Source organism: Amphiprion ocellaris, chromosome 22 (assembly GCF_022539595.1).
Source record: "Amphiprion ocellaris isolate individual 3 ecotype Okinawa chromosome 22, ASM2253959v1, whole genome shotgun sequence".
Classification (NCBI taxonomy): domain Eukaryota; kingdom Metazoa; phylum Chordata; class Actinopteri; family Pomacentridae; genus Amphiprion; species Amphiprion ocellaris.
In genome coordinates, this window is record NC_072787.1 from 13,052,036 (window position 1) to 13,071,294 (window position 19,259).

General features: G+C 43.6%; 1 protein-coding gene across 1 annotated transcript; it reads left to right on the forward strand.

The window, feature by feature from the left end:
* Positions 1 to 11,419: 11,419 nt before the first annotated feature.
* Positions 11,420 to 18,703, forward strand: arxa (aristaless related homeobox a). The gene is made up of 5 exons (XM_023297795.3): positions 11,420 to 11,609; positions 11,968 to 12,532; positions 14,016 to 14,061; positions 15,681 to 16,012; positions 16,698 to 18,703. Exons 1-5 carry the CDS (start codon positions 11,420 to 11,422, stop codon positions 16,966 to 16,968), a joined length of 1,404 nt encoding a protein of 467 aa, XP_023153563.1. The 3' UTR covers positions 16,969 to 18,703.
* Positions 18,704 to 19,259: the final 556 nt, after the last annotated feature.

The window sequence follows — 19,259 nt, forward strand, 5'->3', positions numbered from 1 at the left end:
TTACGCAAAATTTATTCAGCTCATTTCTCGGAATAGCTGGTCAAACGAGGTGTATCTAATGTCCCCCATGCAGCATGTATCAAAAAGAATCAATTTCGCCTTTCTCATTCTTGCCTCGCTTCCCCCTGCTTGTCTATTTCTTTTCTTTTTTGGGGAGGTGTTGGGGAAGGGTAAATGATGGCAATTCTCATAGCGAGGCGCAAATAAACTCGCCGCGGCAGAAGTAACTGTTCTCCGGCGAGGCGTGCAGTCAGACCCGGGCCTCCCGCTGGCAGGCAGTCAGGGTGCTGTGCCAAAGACGAGAAGCCCAATGGCAGGAAAATATCACGTCCCAGTCTCCGGAAATTGATCTGCTCCTTGTATGGAGAAAGAAAATGAGCGATTTTAATTTCATCCCCGAGTCTGATGATAGAATTCTAGAGTATCTGGGTCCAATCCGGATGGTGCCTGTGTGTTTTAAGAGAAGCAGGAATAGCTGGAGACAGCAGAGAGGACGCTGTTGTTGCCTACTGACAGTTATATCTATGCATGCGTAAGTGGGCCATAAATGCTTTGTTATTAGATGCCTGCTGAATTCAATAGCTTGATGGTAAATGGTACACTCACCTGGCACAGTCTATCCCCCATATGCATAAACAAGCAATCTCTCTCTCTCTCTCTCACACACACACACACACACTTACAAGCTTATTCTATACTGTGATGCCATCTTTAATCTTTCACACCACAAGCAACTTCCCACACTCTCACATATACATACAATGTTTCCCCCCCTAAGCCTTATTCTTACTATTTAGGGATCACTTTGCCAAAATACACACAGGAAAACAACATATTGTCACATCTAGCCATGCAAATTATTTTGTTTTTTGTACTGACCCCTGTTTGGTTTTTCCATACCAATGCCACTACCCCAGTAAAATTGACATAAGAGCAATTTTGTAAGCACTCCTCGTCGCAGACTGCATTTATTGTGACATCTTATAATAAACAGAGCATGATCATAACTCATTTGCTTGAGTAGTTGTAGCAGAAATCTTAAAGATAAATCACTCAAACTATCAACATCGAGACTAAAACTCTCTGCATGGCTATCTGGGGAAACTGTATTGTGTTATGTGGGTGAACTAATCCTTTTTATGTACACCCGCCCAGGTGTTTTCAGCAGTTATTCTGCCTGAGTGGACCACTGTTCCAGTGTTAGACTGATTAATCGGCTGATTAAATGCCATTCTGAGATCACCTGCATCGGCTGATTATCAGAGGGATGGCGAACAAGGGCTGCGTTGGGTCTGGGGCTGTTAAGTTTAAAATTAGCAGGAAACTTTGCAAAACAGGTGTTTAAATAGGGCAAGCACAGGTCACAATTAGATGAGCTAAGATATATAAATCTGTAAACAGCGACACAGCACAGAGACTATGTAGCAAACAGAGACAATGCAGATGTTCATTTAAGTTCAGTAGTTTTTTTGGTCTTTTTTGTTATCAAAAATAAATAGTTGAATGACTTTTACTGCATGCAAAACATCAAAAACAACATGATATTGGCATTTTTAGAACAGTGCTCCTCTATACACATTGACACCGGCCATAGAGAAATACATATTGGTCAATGACTACATTGTTCAGACTGATAATGGATACATTTATGGTGGAGGTTATACAAGAATTATAAGGGCATACGTTGTTTCACCTCAACAGTACAACCACAGACTGTGTGTAAAAGGTGGACATATTATCTCTCATGCTGAAGTGCCTTAAACCTGCATTCTTTATAATGGCCAGCAGGGAGCGACTCCTGTAGTTGAAAACAGGAGTCTGATTGACTCTATTTCTAACTGGATTCATTAACTCAGTAAGCATTTTTCTAGTAACTTCATGGTCTCAGTTGATCATTTTCAGCCTCCTTCAATACAGCATGATGTTCATTTTGTAAATTATAGTTCCACTGAGAGTAAAATACACCATAAATTTGAGTCTGTTTGAAGTGAGAGCTGCCTTATGAGTAACAAACTACACTGTAATGTATGCATAGATGGCCACGTGCCAAACCCAACCTATTCAAAACAATAGTCCACAAACCACTGGATGGATCTTTTATAATGTCTGCTGGTGCAACAAAGCTAGTCTAAGAATCACAGAAATGTCCATTAGGCATGCCCACATATGCATAAGGCCTGTGTGAGTTTACCATGAGTGTGTAGGGGCTTTTAAATGATCAGCACAATGGTATGTTTTAATCTTAGCAAGTCAGAATTAAGACATCTTGCATGAACCCTAACTTTTTCAAGCAACACATACACTATAGTTTTCTAAATGAACCATTTATGTGGCCCACAGTTCATTCAGGGATCTCAGACTATGATTAAACCTTTAAAGAGAAACACAGCCAGAGCTATAGAGGTTAAAATACTGGTAGTTATATATAGATCAAGAGTACTTCTGATTAAATTAATCAGGCAGGAGCAAGTAGGAACAACTAATTAATGTGTGCTTGCACACTGTCCTGCTCTTGTTTCTCGACAGTAATGAGATTCTTTCAGCTCCTTTTTATTCTTCTTGGAGCAGGGGAAAAGCAGCTGTCAGATATACTCTTTTAGACACAAAGCAAAGCGAAACACAATTTTATACAGTATAGATAGATGTGTCTATACAAACCATGAAATTGAATCTTTTGTTCGTCTGCTGATATCACACGAAATTCAACCGTCAATGCAAACCACATCAGCAATTTTTGAAAAAAAAAAAAGGTCATAATGTAATTTGTTGTAATTGCTTTGTATTCTGTGGAGCTGCTGCAATGACTACAACTCGCTCAACACATTAAGAAGTAAAACCTTAAAAGTGAACTTTGTGAAGGACACGTAAGTGCACATGACGTCTGAATTGTTACCATTTGGCTTCATCTTGTGTATCACTGGTAAACAACTGCTGTATTTAGATGTCACATCTAACAAGAAATAGCTTGGATTCTTGTATTTTGTAATTACAGCCCTGTTATATACTATTGCAGCTTAATGTTAAATGACTCCTGACATGAGCCATCCAGTACCACACAGACACACACACTCTCACACACACATACACACATTTGACAGCTCCATTTAACGCTGATTAGATTTGCAAGGACATGTAGTATACCCTCTCTGTGTCTCCTGCGTCTACTCTCTCTCTGGCTCTCCCTGAGTAGGTTGAGTATCTCCTGAATCTTATCTATCGCGGTAATGTTATGCAAATGGTTTAATATGAAGATAAAAGACTGTTGCAGCGTGTGGCGCTCTCGTGGTTCACAGCCTCGTGTTTCCAGGACGATAGCTCTAACGAGGAGGGCACTATTTGGGAGTCATTAAATGATGGCCTTCCTGACATGCACCCGCTCACCACCATCGCCACCCGCCCCGCGTTGGCCATTAAAGCGGCTCACACCCACACCAAGACACACACTACAGACACCTTTTAGCACCAGCTCCCAGTTTCTTACACATCACAGTGTCACAGAATAGAAAATTACACTCTCCTCCCACAGAGAAAATTGCTTTGGAATTGCTTGGTTATAAAGATGTGCTTTAAAGAGAGGGGGGTGCATGCAATAAAAAAGGACACACACAAACACAATTACTTAAGCACTCTAAGGACAATTCTTACAAGTTAATCAGAGGATTTACCAATTATTGATGTCAAAAGGATTTTGTTGTGTATGTGTTTCTGGTCTATGTTTATGTAGCACATGTGCTAGTCTTTGCATTCAAGGTGTTTAGTATGCATTCTCTGCTGTGGTGTGCATGTGATGAGTTACAGCCTAGCAGTAACTATACACACCAAGAACAATCTCAGAATGAGATGTCGCTTTCGACATAGCCATAGAGGAGTTCTTCAATAAAAAAATGATGTAAGGAAAGCATAATATAATGTGACAAGTGGGGGAGTGAAGACAACAGGGTAAAAGGTGTGTCAGCATCCAGAGACAAGAGAGGCATGATGGAGATGAGAGGGAGAAAATACAAAGTGGAAAATAACAGAAGACAAAAGGAAGGGGAGAAAAGATGCAAGATGGTGGAGTGAAGATAAGTCAGAATGGACACAGGAGATGAGTGAATGTACAACACAAATAAAACATGATGAGAGAGCTCTGCCCTACAAAGCAAAAAGCATGGCTGTAACTTTATGAATTTGCAGTTAGCACAAAACAGATTTAACCACCAGCCAAGCCCACTGTAACTACATTATGTCTTAGTAATATGTCACAATCTGTGAAAGAAAGAGAGCTACATCGATCAGCCACAACATTAAAACCGCCAATAGGTGAAGTGAATAATGTTGATAATCTTGTTAGAACACAACATTCTGATGTGAAACCCTGAGTCCAGATGGTAGTAGCTACAGATTGTAAGACAGTACACGCTGCCATGCTGCAAAAACTACTTAGGAACACAACAAAGAGCTCAAGACACTGACCTGGCTTCCAAACTCTACCGATTTCGATTGAATTGAGCATCTGTCCTGGAACATCCACAGAGGCCCCTCCACGCAAATCACAGGAACCAACAGATCTGCTCCCAATATCTTGTTGCCAGATACCTGAGGACACAACAAGAGGCTTTCTGTTTATGACCCAATGGGTGACCTACACAAGATTAGGTTGGTAGTTTTAACGTTGTGGTGTTATCGGTGTATTTAAATAAAGTGTTGCTGTAGCTGGTGAGTTAGCCGCAGCTAGCATTATGCAATAATCTGTTTCTGGAGATAAATCTCGCTCTTCTCATGAGTAGGAAAATGTTGTAAAATGGCTTAAAAGAAGTCAGAAGAGAACCTGTATTTATAAATGATAGGAGGAGCAGCATTAAAACCAAAGCGGCTCCAGCTGACAGATCAAATATGTATGAATGTGTTTGCATTCAGGTCGAGCTGTGCAGTGGCATGCTACAGTTAACATAAAATACCCTGCGAGCAGATAATGGGCCACACTGAGTCACAAATGTCCTCCTATAGGATATTCTGTCACACTGTCTCTGGACTTGACCCAGCGACACATCAGACACCTCATCACAAATAGAATTAGCTCCCTGGACAGAACCAAAACGGCAGTGCCTGGATGTTTGGCAGGAAGCGTAATGGCATTGGGGAGCCGGTGGTGTTTTCCTTGTAGGGGAACCAAAGGGCAGGAGTGTGTATCAGTCCAGACACTTAGCGTGGTGCCAGTTATGCTATTCACTCCTCCCTCTGGAGTGTGTGGACAGGTAGTGAGGATGCCTCCTCTAAATCTGTAGTTTAGCTTGGTAGGTTTGAGGGGTGGCCTGCGATGTGAAGAGGGAAACTTGAGGTGAATGGTCTTTGGACAAGGAATGAGTGTGTTCAGCATCAGAGAACGAGGAGGGTGTGTTTATATCTGTGTGGTTTTCTTGTCAAAGTGTGTGTTTGGCCGGTGCAAGAGTGTGACTGATGTTATATCAATCTGGGAATGATTGTGTGTGAGTTTTGGTGTGTCAGTGGAAGTGCGTCTATCCCTGTCAGTGTGTACGGGTGTGTACGTGTGTGTCTGTCCCCAGCACCATCATTAGGTCGTAGGCAGTCCCAGTGTTGGGGGGTGTAGCTTGGCTGCTCCTGCGGCCTCTCAGGCCAATTTAGGTGGAGAAAAGCACTTCGATCCTGGCCTGCAAGTCTGAGGGTCCCCAGCGGGAGGCAGCGCAGCCCTGCAATCTATATTGGATTTATTCCTTTCCCATCTACAGGCCCCACACACCCCACAGAGAGGAAGTCTCAACTGCACTCTCTCTGTCCCCTTAGACAATATGTTATGGTACACACGAGTACACATAATCGTGTAAACACACACAGGCACACATGAAGACACACACGCAGAGGCACCCACACCTAGTCTATCTTCACGGCACACTCCCCCACAGCAAGGAAGTTATAACGGCACACTTTCTGGCACTGTGGGAGTTGCACCGGGGTCAAGATATACTGCGATTTGTGACAGACAGACAGAAAAGAGTCAGAGAATCATCCAAGCCATAGGAGGCATTTGAAGCTGACCATTGTTTCTCTCATGGAAAATATTGTTCAGGTTTACAAAGGCCAAGGTGTAAAATGCATTTTTATTACATTAACGCAAGAAAAAAAAAGAATTTACATAAAACTCAGACAAGGTCAGGGAGAAACGAGGTTCTTAATTCAGTCTAATCAACTGTCATTTGCATCGCGCCATTTGCGCAAGGTATTGCCACTAACTGAATAAATGGACTTCTTCAGACTCAAGGGGGGGCACTCCGGTTTTGATAAGCTGGCAACATAACTGATTTGCATATATTACTTTGATTATCTCATTACTAGGATGATTCTTGCGGAATTTTTGACACTCGCGCAATCGAATTAAAATTAAGGCACGCAATCAATAAAAGGGCAACGCGGCTGTGAAAACACAAAGCGCCCCAGGTTTGTATGGTCAACTAGCGATGATGATGATGATGATGGTGACGGTGGTGGTTATGGCGATGATGAGGCAGGTGATGGTCATGATGATGATGATGACCTCTTCAGCTCACGAGCTCCTGGACCCTGCAGTAGGTTTTACGAGAGTCTCGGGCTCTTGATTCCTGTGATCAAAGCAGTAATCAGTGGAGACAATGGGGGCCGTGAAATTGCTGCTCTCGTGTGGGTGACCTATCCACCTGCCATGAATCCAAGAGTGGCCCGCAGGCGGCTCATGTTGCCGCAATCGATAATAGCGCTCACATCTTTCCTCCGACTCAACCCATCTGTGGAATGATGAAATCATGCGTAAAGACGCGCAGGCCTTGGGTAATTTTGCAACTGCGGTTGCCACAATAACCTGGCACATGGTCGGGAAAAGATACAGCCACGAGACCCATCTATTCAGCTGAACTCCAGAGTATAATCAGGTATCATCCCCCCCCCCCCCCCCCCCCCCCCCCAATCTGGGCTGATGAATGACTTTAAATATTATATTTACTGTATAGTTTGATTCCAGTTAACCTACGTCTCTTCCAAATTCTGCGCGATTTTGTGTGTGTGTGTGAAAATCTTAAAAACCTGCAACATGACAAGTGTCTCATTTGTTGCCACACACAATTTGTTCGAGGGAAGAAGATTTGGAACTCCTTCCCTCCTCTCTTAATAGACTCGCACTCGTCTGCACACTAACCGGGAGCAAAGGCACACGTCCACGTTTTAAATTTGTGATGTAAATAATTATAGGCCTGGAAATTGATTTCCTTACCACCTTCTCCAGCAAACGAGGCCTCCGAAATCACCCCCAAAGAAAGCTACTTCTGTTGAAGCATTAAGTCATTAATTATTTTCCTTACATAAGGACAAATTATCGAGTCAGTTGAACGAAATTAGAACCCTTTGTTTCTGATCAGACCGCATTACCGCTGGAAATTACGGATGATGGCTGCGTGCGCGCTCGCCTTTGTTGTTTCGATCATCGCCTGTCGCTCTGAACTCGCGCTAACAAAGTCATTAAATTGACTCCCTCTCGCTCTCATTATGCAGGCTGTTAATAACCGCTAATTAACTTTGCTTACGCGCGCCTTAAAAGCCTCCCTCCCCTCCCAACGCACTCTCTCTCTCTCTCACCCTCTCCTCCCCCCATTTTCCTTCTTTTCCTGCTTGGCCTCTCAAGCAGAGCAAGTGTCCAATTATGTCAGAGCGCAAGGATGGATGGAGGATGAGTCGTCGTCACCACCGAGGCCAGTTGGAGCATGTCAGTGACTGGTATTTACACGTGTTGCGCACGGGGCAAACTTGTGGGATAACAGACAATGACTGCAGATTACCACTGGTTTACTTGCACATACAGGTGTCGGATAGATGTATCCTGTGGGTGCATGGAGGGTTTAAGCTTTGATTAAATCACTTTATTTCTGCAAGGAACGTGAATACAGGGTCAACATGGAAAATAGCCAAATACGCAGTCAGTGGTGAAAATAAGGAGAAAAGCGCAATTACGCACTGGATATTATATATCTGGAGAGTGGAAAATGGGTGTAGAACAACTAAATATGCTAGTGCCGGGGCATCTCGCTGTCTTTACATTAGAAGGACTGGCTCTTACCTGTTTCAGTAGTTTCCTATTCCACCCAGGAGATGGCGCCAGTTGAATGACCTGCATGGCAAAGCACAGCCTGCTGGTCCTAAATGATGGACTTCATTAGTATCACTTGCATGGCCTTCACTGGAGAGGACGAGACATGCGCTGAAATAGATCAAAGACATCCTGCATCAAGCCGGTAAAATATATGCATTCAGACATGTTTTTTTTCTTTACACAGGGCGTCATACTTACCTGAATGTGTTTTAAATAAATGGATAAAATAAACACCACAAAAAAAAGCCAAAAAGGCCTCCGGATTTACGGCTTATTACACAGTGGCAACTGCAGCACTATCCGCGCGTAAAAGGAACAGAAAGCACACAACCCGGTGCTTCCCCTGGATATTATCAAGTTAGGATGTTATGAAAATACCGGGGAGGCGGTGGTGAGGTGGTGCTGAAACGGAAGGCGGCCTCTTTCCGCCATCTCTTCACCTGCACGTCAAATAGACGGAAAATTGAAAATGTGAAAATTGCGCTCAGGCTATTCCGTCCCCCTCTAATGTATGCGCGTAATTAGTGCATTTAAACAAAGCGCGGATGTCCTGCTGGCTGAAATGGCGGCTGACATCTCTTTTTCCACAGGGTTAATAACAGTGTGCGGATAAATGAATCAAATTGTGGCCCCCAAATTACAGAGCGACTCTAAATACCCGTCTGTATTACGCACGTCTGTTTGTGACCGCGAAGGAAAAAGGCATAACATTTTATATTGTTATTACACTCATTACATTGATTTGCGTGCAAATAAACAAGCTCGGAAGTTTGTGACACCACAAAAAGTTGCGGATAGATTAAATCTGACACCATCCGTGAAGTGACAGCTGCTTATAATACTACGAGGACGGCATGTTTAATAAATGATATTGACTTTGCACTGCCTGGTATCAGAGACTTAATACAGGAAATGTGCAACAAAAGCATTATTTTTCCACTCCTGCAGAAAGACCCTGGGTTGTTAACTTTTTACGAGGCTCTTAAAAGAAAAAAAAAATGCTGAAAACCAAGTTAGCTCCACGAATACTAAGCGACCTGCACCTTAACTAAACTTTGCAGAGATGAATTGCGCTCTTATTCCAGTTCCAATCACAAAAGGGTCATAAAGCTAAAGCTTAAAAATAGACGAAAGAAGGTTTAAGAAAAAAAAAACTTGTGCAATTTTCTGGACATATATTTTATTGTTATTTTTCGTTTGCTGCGAGGCTCTGGCTGAGCAGATACATAACGGAGGGGAAGAGAGAGAGGGGGGAGAGAGTGGGGAGAGAGAGGGGAGAGAGTAAATTGCAGCTTGCTGAAGTTTTTGGATTGAATTCTGAAAATGATCCTTTTAACAGTGATGGGCTCTGAGACGAGGATAGGGGTCATGCCATTCACAGCGGGTTAAATAGACTTTCATTTAAAATTACATTCTTGATCCATCTCTCCCTCTCTCCCCCTCTCCACAGCGGAGTCCCTGCGTGCTACCCCGGCTCCCCGTGCGGCGTCTCATCACCGCCGCGCCATCCTCACTTTTTAAGTCAATCCACAACTCCAGCAGAGAGCAGCCAATTGCAGGAAGACAGACAGACAGACAGACAGAAGGATGGATAGATAGATAGATAGATAGATAGATAGATAGATAGATAGATAGATAGATAGATAGATAGATAGATAGATAGATAGATAGATAGATAGATAGATAGATAGATAGATAGATAGATAGATAGATAGATAGATAGATAGATAGTGTTTTTATGAGGCTGCAAACTTGCACTAAATTCTGATCCCCGTTTTGATATTTCTATTTCTATGTGACTCGAGTCTGACATGGCTTTCGCAGGTGCTGTTTGCGGTTGAATACAAACCCCGTGCCAGATTTTTTTTCCCACGTTGGAACAAGGATTCAATACCCTGCATGCAAGTGTTAGTCTGAAAAATATAAAGAAAGGAAAAAATATCATAAAATAATTAAATCAAGCAATGAGCATTTTTTTTAGCTTGTATTAAGTTTCCATGAGTAAGATCTTGTCAGTACGGAATGGCAAGTTATGTTAAATTATATTTATTATAAAATTATAATTAGGAAAGAAACCAAAAGAACCCACCAATCTATCTGTTAACTGCCAAAAAATCAGGTCAAAACCAATTTTAAGAATACCCACTCCTAATTCCCTATTTTATAATAATTATTATTACTATTTTTGCTATTATTACTGTTGCAATTTTGTAATAAATCTTAGCTACATAACTATATACAAATATTACAATAACACAGTGGGCCCTACAAGGGAGATAAATGTAAAAATCTACTGAATTTAACAATTAACTGCCTGTTCATAAGCAATACTAAAATCTATATTTATAAAAAATACATTACTTTAAAGTAATAGTAATGTAAATCTCTAGTGACAGTGCAGTATTCCAACAAACAGCTTGCAGCCTACAGTAAAGGCCTTTTTACAGCCTGTCATAACAGGAAAAGTTCAGGTGTTACCAGTAACATTAACGATGGCTCTGTTCTACTCAAGTGTCCAGTAAAGCCCTGACAGTGTGTCAGTGAGCCAACAGAATAAAGTAAAGCAGCTAAATGGAATTCAGCTGTTTAATTTTATGCTTTACACCTGTGCGTTTAGTCTGACATGTCATAAAAGAGCCTATAATCCTCTTAGACCAGCTGTCCTTATGTTGAGATTTTATTTTTTGGCAACAATAATGCTTCTCTTGATTACTGTTAATAAATACACATTTGTTCAGAGTTGCAAAACAAATTTTAACGTTATTAAATTATGTCTCTGGGGTCTGGATAAAATAAAATCACAACGGCAGGCAGGAAAACCTGTGTAAGGTGCTTTGGTTTAACTTTATCCTCTCAGTTCGTTCCACTGAGGTGGAAAAAAAATCACTCCATGCCAGGTTTTGTTGCCTTTCCCTCAAATTAACTTTAATCGTAAAATATATAAAGCAGCTCCGCGCCGTCTCTCTCCCCACATACACACATACGAGCCAATCAGGCGCGCAATAACAGCCGACACGTAGCTGAGCGAGCGCGCACAGCGGAGAAGCGCCTGGCACACCGGAGCGCAGCGCGACGCAGCCAAACCGCTGTCTGTCATTAGCTGAGAGTGTGACAGAGGAGAGACAGAGGGGAGAGAGGAGCAGGAGGGAGGAGTGAGCGGTCCCGGTACACAGACACACCGGCCAGAGAGGACAGAAAGACAAGAAGGAGAGCACCGGACCCCGTGAGAGAGGGAGAGAGTGTGTGTGAGAGAGAGAGAGGAAGAGTGTGGGAGACTGACAGGCGTTACCGAACCGAGGCGTCGACATGAGCGGTCAGTTTGAGGAAGATATCCACGACCGGGGCGAGAGGAAGAGCAGTAAATCCCCAACGTTGCTCTCCTCTTACTGCATAGACAGCATTCTGGGCCGCCGGAGTCCCTGTAAGGTCAGACTGATCGGGGCGCAAAGTTTGACGGGTCTGCCCGGCAGAGGGGAGCTCGACAAGGCGGCGGACGGTGAGTTTACTCTGAGCTGAAATTAAAAACATAGCTCATGTTGGTTATATGACGATGTTGTAGGGGGACAAGAATGTAATAAGTTAGCTGATTTAGACTCAAAGTGTGTAGACAGTCATGCGCATGAGTTGCTTTCATGTAACCGGTAAGTGCGCAAGTTTTACGCACAATAATCCCGTTAATTTGATGGAACAGTTGATTAATAAATGTGTTTCCTAGACCAAACAGTCTGAATTAATTGTTTACAGCCGTATGAAATGTGTATAATGTATTTATCCCATAGGAAAAATTTGGACTGCTTATTTAGCACCCTTTTCTTATTCATTATTTTAACACCTTTCGTGCGCTTCTTTCCCAGGGCCAACGAAGGAGCCCCTTTCTCTCAGCGCGGACATGCACCTGCCTCCCAAGCTCCGCCGGCTGTACGGACCCGGAGGAAAGTACCTCCACGACCACGTAGAGAAGCTGGACAGAGAGAGGCTCCTCCTGGAGCAAGCCAGCGACTGCCTAAAAATCAGCCAAGCGCCGCAGGTGAGCATCAGCCGCAGCAAGTCCTACCGGGAGAACGCGTCGCTGAGCCGGGGAGAGGACGACCAGAGCCCCGGGGAGGCCTCGGAGGACGGCAGCCTGGGATTGGTGGAGCTCGGCCCGCTGAAGTTCGAGGAGGACGCGGGGAAGGAGGAGGAGAGCTGCGGGGACGCGGCGGCGCTGTCCCCGAAGGACGAGGAGAGGGAGAGCTTGAACGCCGGGGATGGGGACGTGAGGGACGGGGAGGACAGCGTGTGTCTGTCGGCGGGCAGTGACTCGGAGGAAGGGATGCTGAAACGCAAGCAGAGAAGATACAGGACTACGTTCACCAGTTATCAGCTGGAGGAGCTGGAGAGGGCTTTCCAGAAGACACACTATCCCGACGTCTTCACCAGGTCAGAAAAATGACACACAAAAATATAGAGATTTCATACCCAGGAAAAAAATATATAAATTCAAAACTTTTTACCACTACTGAAATTATTATTACTGGTATTATTATCACATTTTTAAACAAAGCTTCACTACCCTGCACATTTAGAAATTAAAACTAAGTAAATTTTGGCCTATAAATTTGAATTTAAATGTGCATTTAAATCTTCAATAATTCTAGTATTCTAAAACAATATTTCTAATATTATTTTTAGTGTAAATATTATTATAATTTATATTCTTATCGATGGAAAGGTTTCAAATGTACTTCAAAATACGCACAAAGATATAAAACACAATAAGAAACCCTTGCCCTCAAGGCGATAATTAATTACATTTATTTTGAAATAAACACTTCCCTCCCCAATAAAAATTTCCACAAACAGCCCCAGCAATTCCCCCTCGTCTGTAACAGGACACTGTGCAGATCACAGCTCATAAAATGCCCCAACACTAAACCCGTGCCTTGGATAAGTGAACACAATAGGCCTGTAAGTGCTAATACTAGAGGCGTTTTTATTATTATTGTTGTCTTCTTTTTTTGTTGTTGTTGTAACCTGTATCTGCTGCTGGTGATTAAAAAAAAAAGCGGGTGTTACTGTCAGGGGGAGAATAATTAAGTGGAGCAGCTCAAGTTACCTGCTGGACATGATACTGCGCGCAAAAAAAAAAAAAAAAAAAAAAAAGTGAGGGCCTAACCTCAAGCCCAGGGGCAGGCGCACACTCACACGCGCACACACACACACACACACACACACACACACACACACACACACACACACACACAGAGTGAAATGCAGAGCTTTATAGGATTTAATTTAAGGATTTTTAATGACAGAAATGTTTTAGAAAATAACATTATTTAGATTGATATTATAAATAGGACGCATTTTCTTCTAAATTAATATTTGGATAGTTACCACATCTCCCCTTTCTGCTTCAAAATAAAGGCTTTTCTCTCATTACAAGACACAAGAACATACATTTTCACATTTCTGTTACCACTGGGATTATTCATATTTTCCAATCGATTTACTTTAAGGCGACTTGTAGGTCTAATTTGGACTACAACCCATCTTGGAGCTGAAGGGAGCGTCAATTGCTTTGTGGCAGGCTACTTTAGATGTCATTATTTCAGCCATTATGTTGTTACAGTGACAGGCCTTTGGCTGAGGAAAATCTAACAATCACTAGGCCTATTTCTTTCCATCCGTGACAGGGAAAATAGAATATGGCTTATGGCGTCTTTCTGCAGTTCGTGCCGGGGAGGAGAGAGGGGAGAAAGAGAAAAAAAATCAAGCCTATTTTGGTCGTCTATTGTTGACAGTGAACAACAGGAGGGGACAAAACAGCAATTCTGCGTTGCTTTCCAAATGGTGGCCTGTAACCTTGAATCTTTTCTGACTGTCTCTCTGCCTTTTCTCTCTTCCTCTTTCTTCCTTTCAGAGAGGAGCTCGCAATGCGCCTGGATCTAACCGAGGCCCGCGTTCAAGTAAGTGGCTCTATCTTTATCTTGAAAAGAGAAGACGCGTAAATCAAATAGAGATTGGAAGAGGAAGGGGAGGAGGGTAGAAAAAGAAAAAAACATCCATCTTCCATAAAATGTCCAGCGCTGGATAATAACCGGTGATATGCGTCACTGATTGAGGATCAACGATTACGGGGGCCAATTTGAGGCAATAATTTATTACAGTAAAATGTGTTAAATGGCCCCAGTCGCTGCGCGGGGAAGGTCTTTCCTGTTATTGAATGTTATTACACGCGTTTTAGTGGCAATTAAGGCGACGCTGGCGATTCATAAAAAGCGCACTTAGGCGCACGGAGCAAACACTGTCTGTATTCCTGGGATGAGATGGTGTTTGAATTCCCATCAGTGTGGGGACAGATAGGGGGCGAGGCCGAGATGTGTGTGTGTGAGCGAGAGGGAGTGAGGACAGAGAAGGGAGGGAGGGAGGGAGGGAGAGAGAGAGGGGTGGGGGAGGGGGGGGGGAGGGATAATGCTATTTGATTTCCCATTATGTGATTGCAATAGACCTGCATTGATCCGATGCTTTGCACTTGGGAGCGAATGAGAGACCATTAAAGGTGTTTGCCCCCCCTCATCCCTCACTCTCTCTCTCCCCCTCCCTCCCTCCCTCCCTCCCTCCCTTCGTTCTCTCCGCTTTTGCACTGAAAGCGTGGCTTGCATGTCGAAAGCGCGGCCTCATAACCAAGAGAGACAGTTCAAACACGGTGGAAGCTCCAAGAGGTTATGGCCGACGGTAAAACAACAGATGTCTCTTTAGGGGAGGAGGAGGAGAAGGGGGGGACCCGTAGGTGAACAAATCACTTAACGGGCGCCATCAGGAGGTGATAAAAACTCATAAATTCCCGAGGGGCTGTGTAATGCTAAACAGCCCTCTGGGAATAATGCGCGAGTGCGTGCGCGCGCGCAATCCCGTGTCGCTCAAGCGCGAGCACCCCCCCTCTCTCAATCACTTTTTCCACATGTTGACATTTTGCTCATTGTGCGTCCGCAGTGCAAACTGGCCAACAGTGGATGCGTGGGAAAGTTAAATACTCTCTTGGATGGAAGTCACTCGTCCCCGCGCCTCTTAAGAATTTAATTTAAAGCGCATTAATTGTTATTGGAGCCAGTTCAGCGGTAATTTTCTGGATCTTTTGTTAACTCCGCTCTTAATTATCTTCTCCCCACACCCTGAAGCCCGTCTGGGGGGAGGCAGAGGGGGGGAGTTTAATTAGACAGAAAGTAGATTTAAAGGACCGTGAGCGCCAGGGTTTACCTTGCGTGTAATTACCGTTGACTTTCCGCCTGTTGGTCACCACCTGAACTAGACAACTATTAGACTAACACTGACACAGCATTCAGGATGTTAATTAGACTGAAACATTGCTGTGGAGTAAGCTGGACAGGGAGGAATGGGCTCAGAGTTTGGAGTTTTTTCCACCTACAAAAGCCTGGGAGCATCTTTCTTTCCTGATCATTTGGATTTTTGTGCATGCAGCCTCTTTTATTATTTGAATCTGCATCTTAACATTTCAGTTCACCTGCTTTTGTCATCTACTTCCTAGTCCCTCTGATGTAAATGTGCATCTTTTCTCTTCCCCCAGGTTTGGTTCCAGAACCGCAGGGCCAAGTGGAGGAAGCGTGAGAAGGCCGGGGTGCAGGCCCACCCATCCGGCCTTCCGTTCCCAGGCCCACTCGCGGCGGGCCATCCTCTCAGCCACTACCTGGAGGGAGGCCCCTTCCCTCCTCACCCCCATCCCGCCCTGGAGTCCGCCTGGACGGCTGCTGCAGCTGCGGCGGCCGCCTTCCCGGGCCTGGCCCCGCCGCCTCACAACGGCTCGGCCCCACCACTGGCCACCCCGCTCGGCCTGGGCACCTTCCTAGGCACGGCCGCCATGTTTCGCCACCCTGCCTTTATTGGACCCACTTTTGGCAGGTGAGCTGCACCGGTGGGCCTCAAACCTGTTCCATTCACACCACATTCCACCAAGCTTTTGAAAAATAACCTTTACATGCATCCCCTACTGCAAATTACAGCAATTTTGCAGTCAAACCCTTGTGTAGTAAAATGCATAGCAGCAGCAAGAGCTTAAAATAAACTCCCAAGACATCATGCGACTCTAATGTCTGATATTTACAGTAATCCTCAGTCACACTCCCCTCATATTTATCTCAGTGTCTGATTATTAATATGTTATACCGTTAACCATTCACAGTGGCATGCAATCACCCTGTCAAATGCCTTAATAAATTAACCAAAAGTGTGATCCTGCGAGACAAGCTGTGAGGAGGAGTGACGCCGCACACTCCATATGCCATAATTAGCTTCTATATTATACAGCATTAATAAGCTCGCTCCCTACATGTTATGTATATGAAGGAAGTCAGCATGCAGTAGAAGACCTGTATAGGGGGAGGTTTAGTGTAAACTGAAGAAAGTAAGAGGAGATAAAAGCCATGTGAGGACTCATTTTCTGCTGCTATCACTCTGAGACACTCTAATGCAAAGAGCAAACAGACAGTTTAAGCTCGAAAAATGACACCGCAGTTCTATTTCACACAAATTCCCCTTAAGGATACTTTTCATTTGAAACGTGGATGCATTTTTGCTCTTCCTCCAGGCTCTTCTCCAGTATGGGTCCTCTGACCAGTGCTTCCACGGCTGCAGCCCTCCTCCGTCAGCCCGCCCCTCCTGTAGAGAACCCCTCCCATGCGGGCCCCGTCCTCCCCGACCCTTCCTCCTCTTCCTCCTCCTCTTCTTCTTCTTCAGCCGCGGCAGACCGCAGGGCCTCCAGTATCGCCGCGCTGCGCCTCAAGGCCAAGGAACACTCGGCTCAGCTCACCCAGCTTAACATCCTGCCCGCCGGAGCCGCAGGGAAGGAGGTGTGCTGAACACTCAACACCAGCTCTAGGCCTCCCCTGTTCTCCTACCCCCCCCTCTACACCTCACCCACCTCACCCCAGGGCTCATGTCCCATTCCAGTACACCCCTCCTATACCCCTCTCTCTCCAAAAAAAAATCCCACTCATACCTCTGGAGGGCCTGATGTACCCCTGTTCAACCATCCCTGTTACCTCACATTTCCCCAACAAAATAGCACGACCAAATTCAGAGGAGCACTGGCTATTAAAAAAAGAGTGCGTTTGTGTGTGTGTGTGTGTGTGTGTGTGTGTGTGTGTGTGTGTGTGTGTGTGTGTAGTGATTGCAGATCGTTTTAGACGAAAAACACACACTTTTTTCAATTGCAGTCCATCAAAATTTTACAATTTACAAGTTTTTCCACGTAAGAACAATTGAAATACTTTGAGATGGAGCCTGAAAGATTTATTTGGCTTTTCTGTAAAGGATATATAAATGTAAATGTACAGGAAAGTGTTGATATGTTGCAAAAAGCAAATTCCACACATCACCACCACACTTTCTCAAGTAGAAAATACTGTAACTTGTACTAAAGATGATTACTTCAATTTTCACTTTACTACATTTCAGAGGCAATTATTTTACCTTGTATTTGACTACATTATCTATCATCAATTTTTAAAAATGAAGATTTTAAGTACAAAACACCCGAGGAGCTTAGAATAAAATGTTCTTATAGAGGAAACTAATCAACAGCATTTCTGACAGTTAAAAATCCAATCATGACAACTACTCTCGATCTTAATTAATTTAGAACGCTTACAGGCCTCTTTTCAGCGCTGACTACTTTCACAGTTTCAATATATTTTACTCATAATGCTTCTCAAGTAATGTTTAAAAGCTGAGTTTTGTTTGAAACACTGGTTTGGATGCCGCACACACACAAACCCACACTCATGCAGTGAAAGCTGGAGAACCGCAGGGGAACTTTTAGAAAGGATTCTTGTGCTACTTAAAAATGTGGACAACACGAGTGCTCGACATTAACACTGCTTAATCTGTATGCATTGATGTGGGCTGAGCCAGTCTGCGTCTACAACAAAGGCGAGTTGGAGGAGGTCCCCCCCCCGAACCAAAGGAAAACTGTCCATAGACCTTCCATAGCCTTCTCTGCAAGCCTGTCTCATCTCCACTGCTCGCCTGTCCAGCAGTCACCCTCAGCTGCACCACTCTACAAATATATATATTTAAAAATGTCTGGATCAGAGCAGAGTTATGTGAGATTGTTTGAATCCGCATCAGATTTCTGTACATTTCCTACAATCTGCCATTTTCTCCCCCCCCCTCCTCTTTTTCCTGTTTGATTATTATCACAGCAGTGGCCCATCAGCTGAGTCTGACTCCCGGACATGTGAGCAACACTGAGATCTGAGACGTGTCTGTGTGAAAGAAAAAAAAACTGTACATATTGTGTAAAAAGGAGGAGAAAAAAAGTACAACAACAAAAAAAAAGGATGATTTTCAAAACAAGGTCGTGTATATTTCAAGAGGCCGTGTTTTGATGATTTGCACTCGGTGTAGTGTGTAATGAATGTGTAGAATTTCACCTGTGTTTATGAATTATTAGGTTTTTAGATAATTATTTATGTCAAAAAAAACTTTTTCCAGGAAGAAATGAGTGAAGGAAAGTTCTTTTTTTCTTATTAAGTGATTGTAAGTTTCCTGGTTTAATAATGCTAATTTGAATAAATTACATTGGTAAAATGAGTTATCTTTTATTATTTCAAATTCCTTTAGGACTGACATAGGCCTAAAACCAGGAAAAATAAACAATGCGAAATAGAATATTATAGAACTATTAATAAAAGGTGTTATGGAAAAAAAATGTGCTTTCTGTCTTACATTGAAGATGAATTTTGCAGGAGAATTCAATTGATGGTGTTTTTTTAGATTACGAGGATGATTTTAGCAAGATAGGCTAGTGGAATGCTCAATAAAATCCATTAAAGTTCAGTAACAGGTTGCCTGATGTGCAAAATGCCTGAAGGAGACAAAGAAAGAAGGAATTCATGGCTGCAGAGGCTCCACCTGCAAAATGTATTAAATCCAATGCGCTGCGTGCGTCTCTGCTCCTCAGCGGAGTTGACAAAATACTGACCATATATTCATGAGCTTAATCCCCAACATGTGAAACGCGCGACAAAGGCGAGGGGTTTTCAATTAGATCGCCCACTTTATCTCGGGGGGCCCCGTCACAAAACTTCCTTTAAGACCCTTTAAAGGCGCTAAATTGGTCTTAACATCTGTAATGCCGTGTCGATGG

Bases quoted from the DNA above. Each gene is read 5' to 3' on its own strand.
- arxa (XM_023297795.3), top strand. From the start codon at position 11,420: ATGAGCGGTCAGTTTGAGGAAGATATCCACGACCGGGGCGAGAGGAAG. The intron at 11,610-11,967 runs GTGAGTTTACTC...CTTCTTTCCCAG, and splicing joins GCTCGACAAGGCGGCGGACG to GGCCAACGAAGGAGCCCCTT. The intron at 16,013-16,697 runs GTGAGCTGCACC...CTCTTCCTCCAG, and splicing joins ATTGGACCCACTTTTGGCAG to GCTCTTCTCCAGTATGGGTC.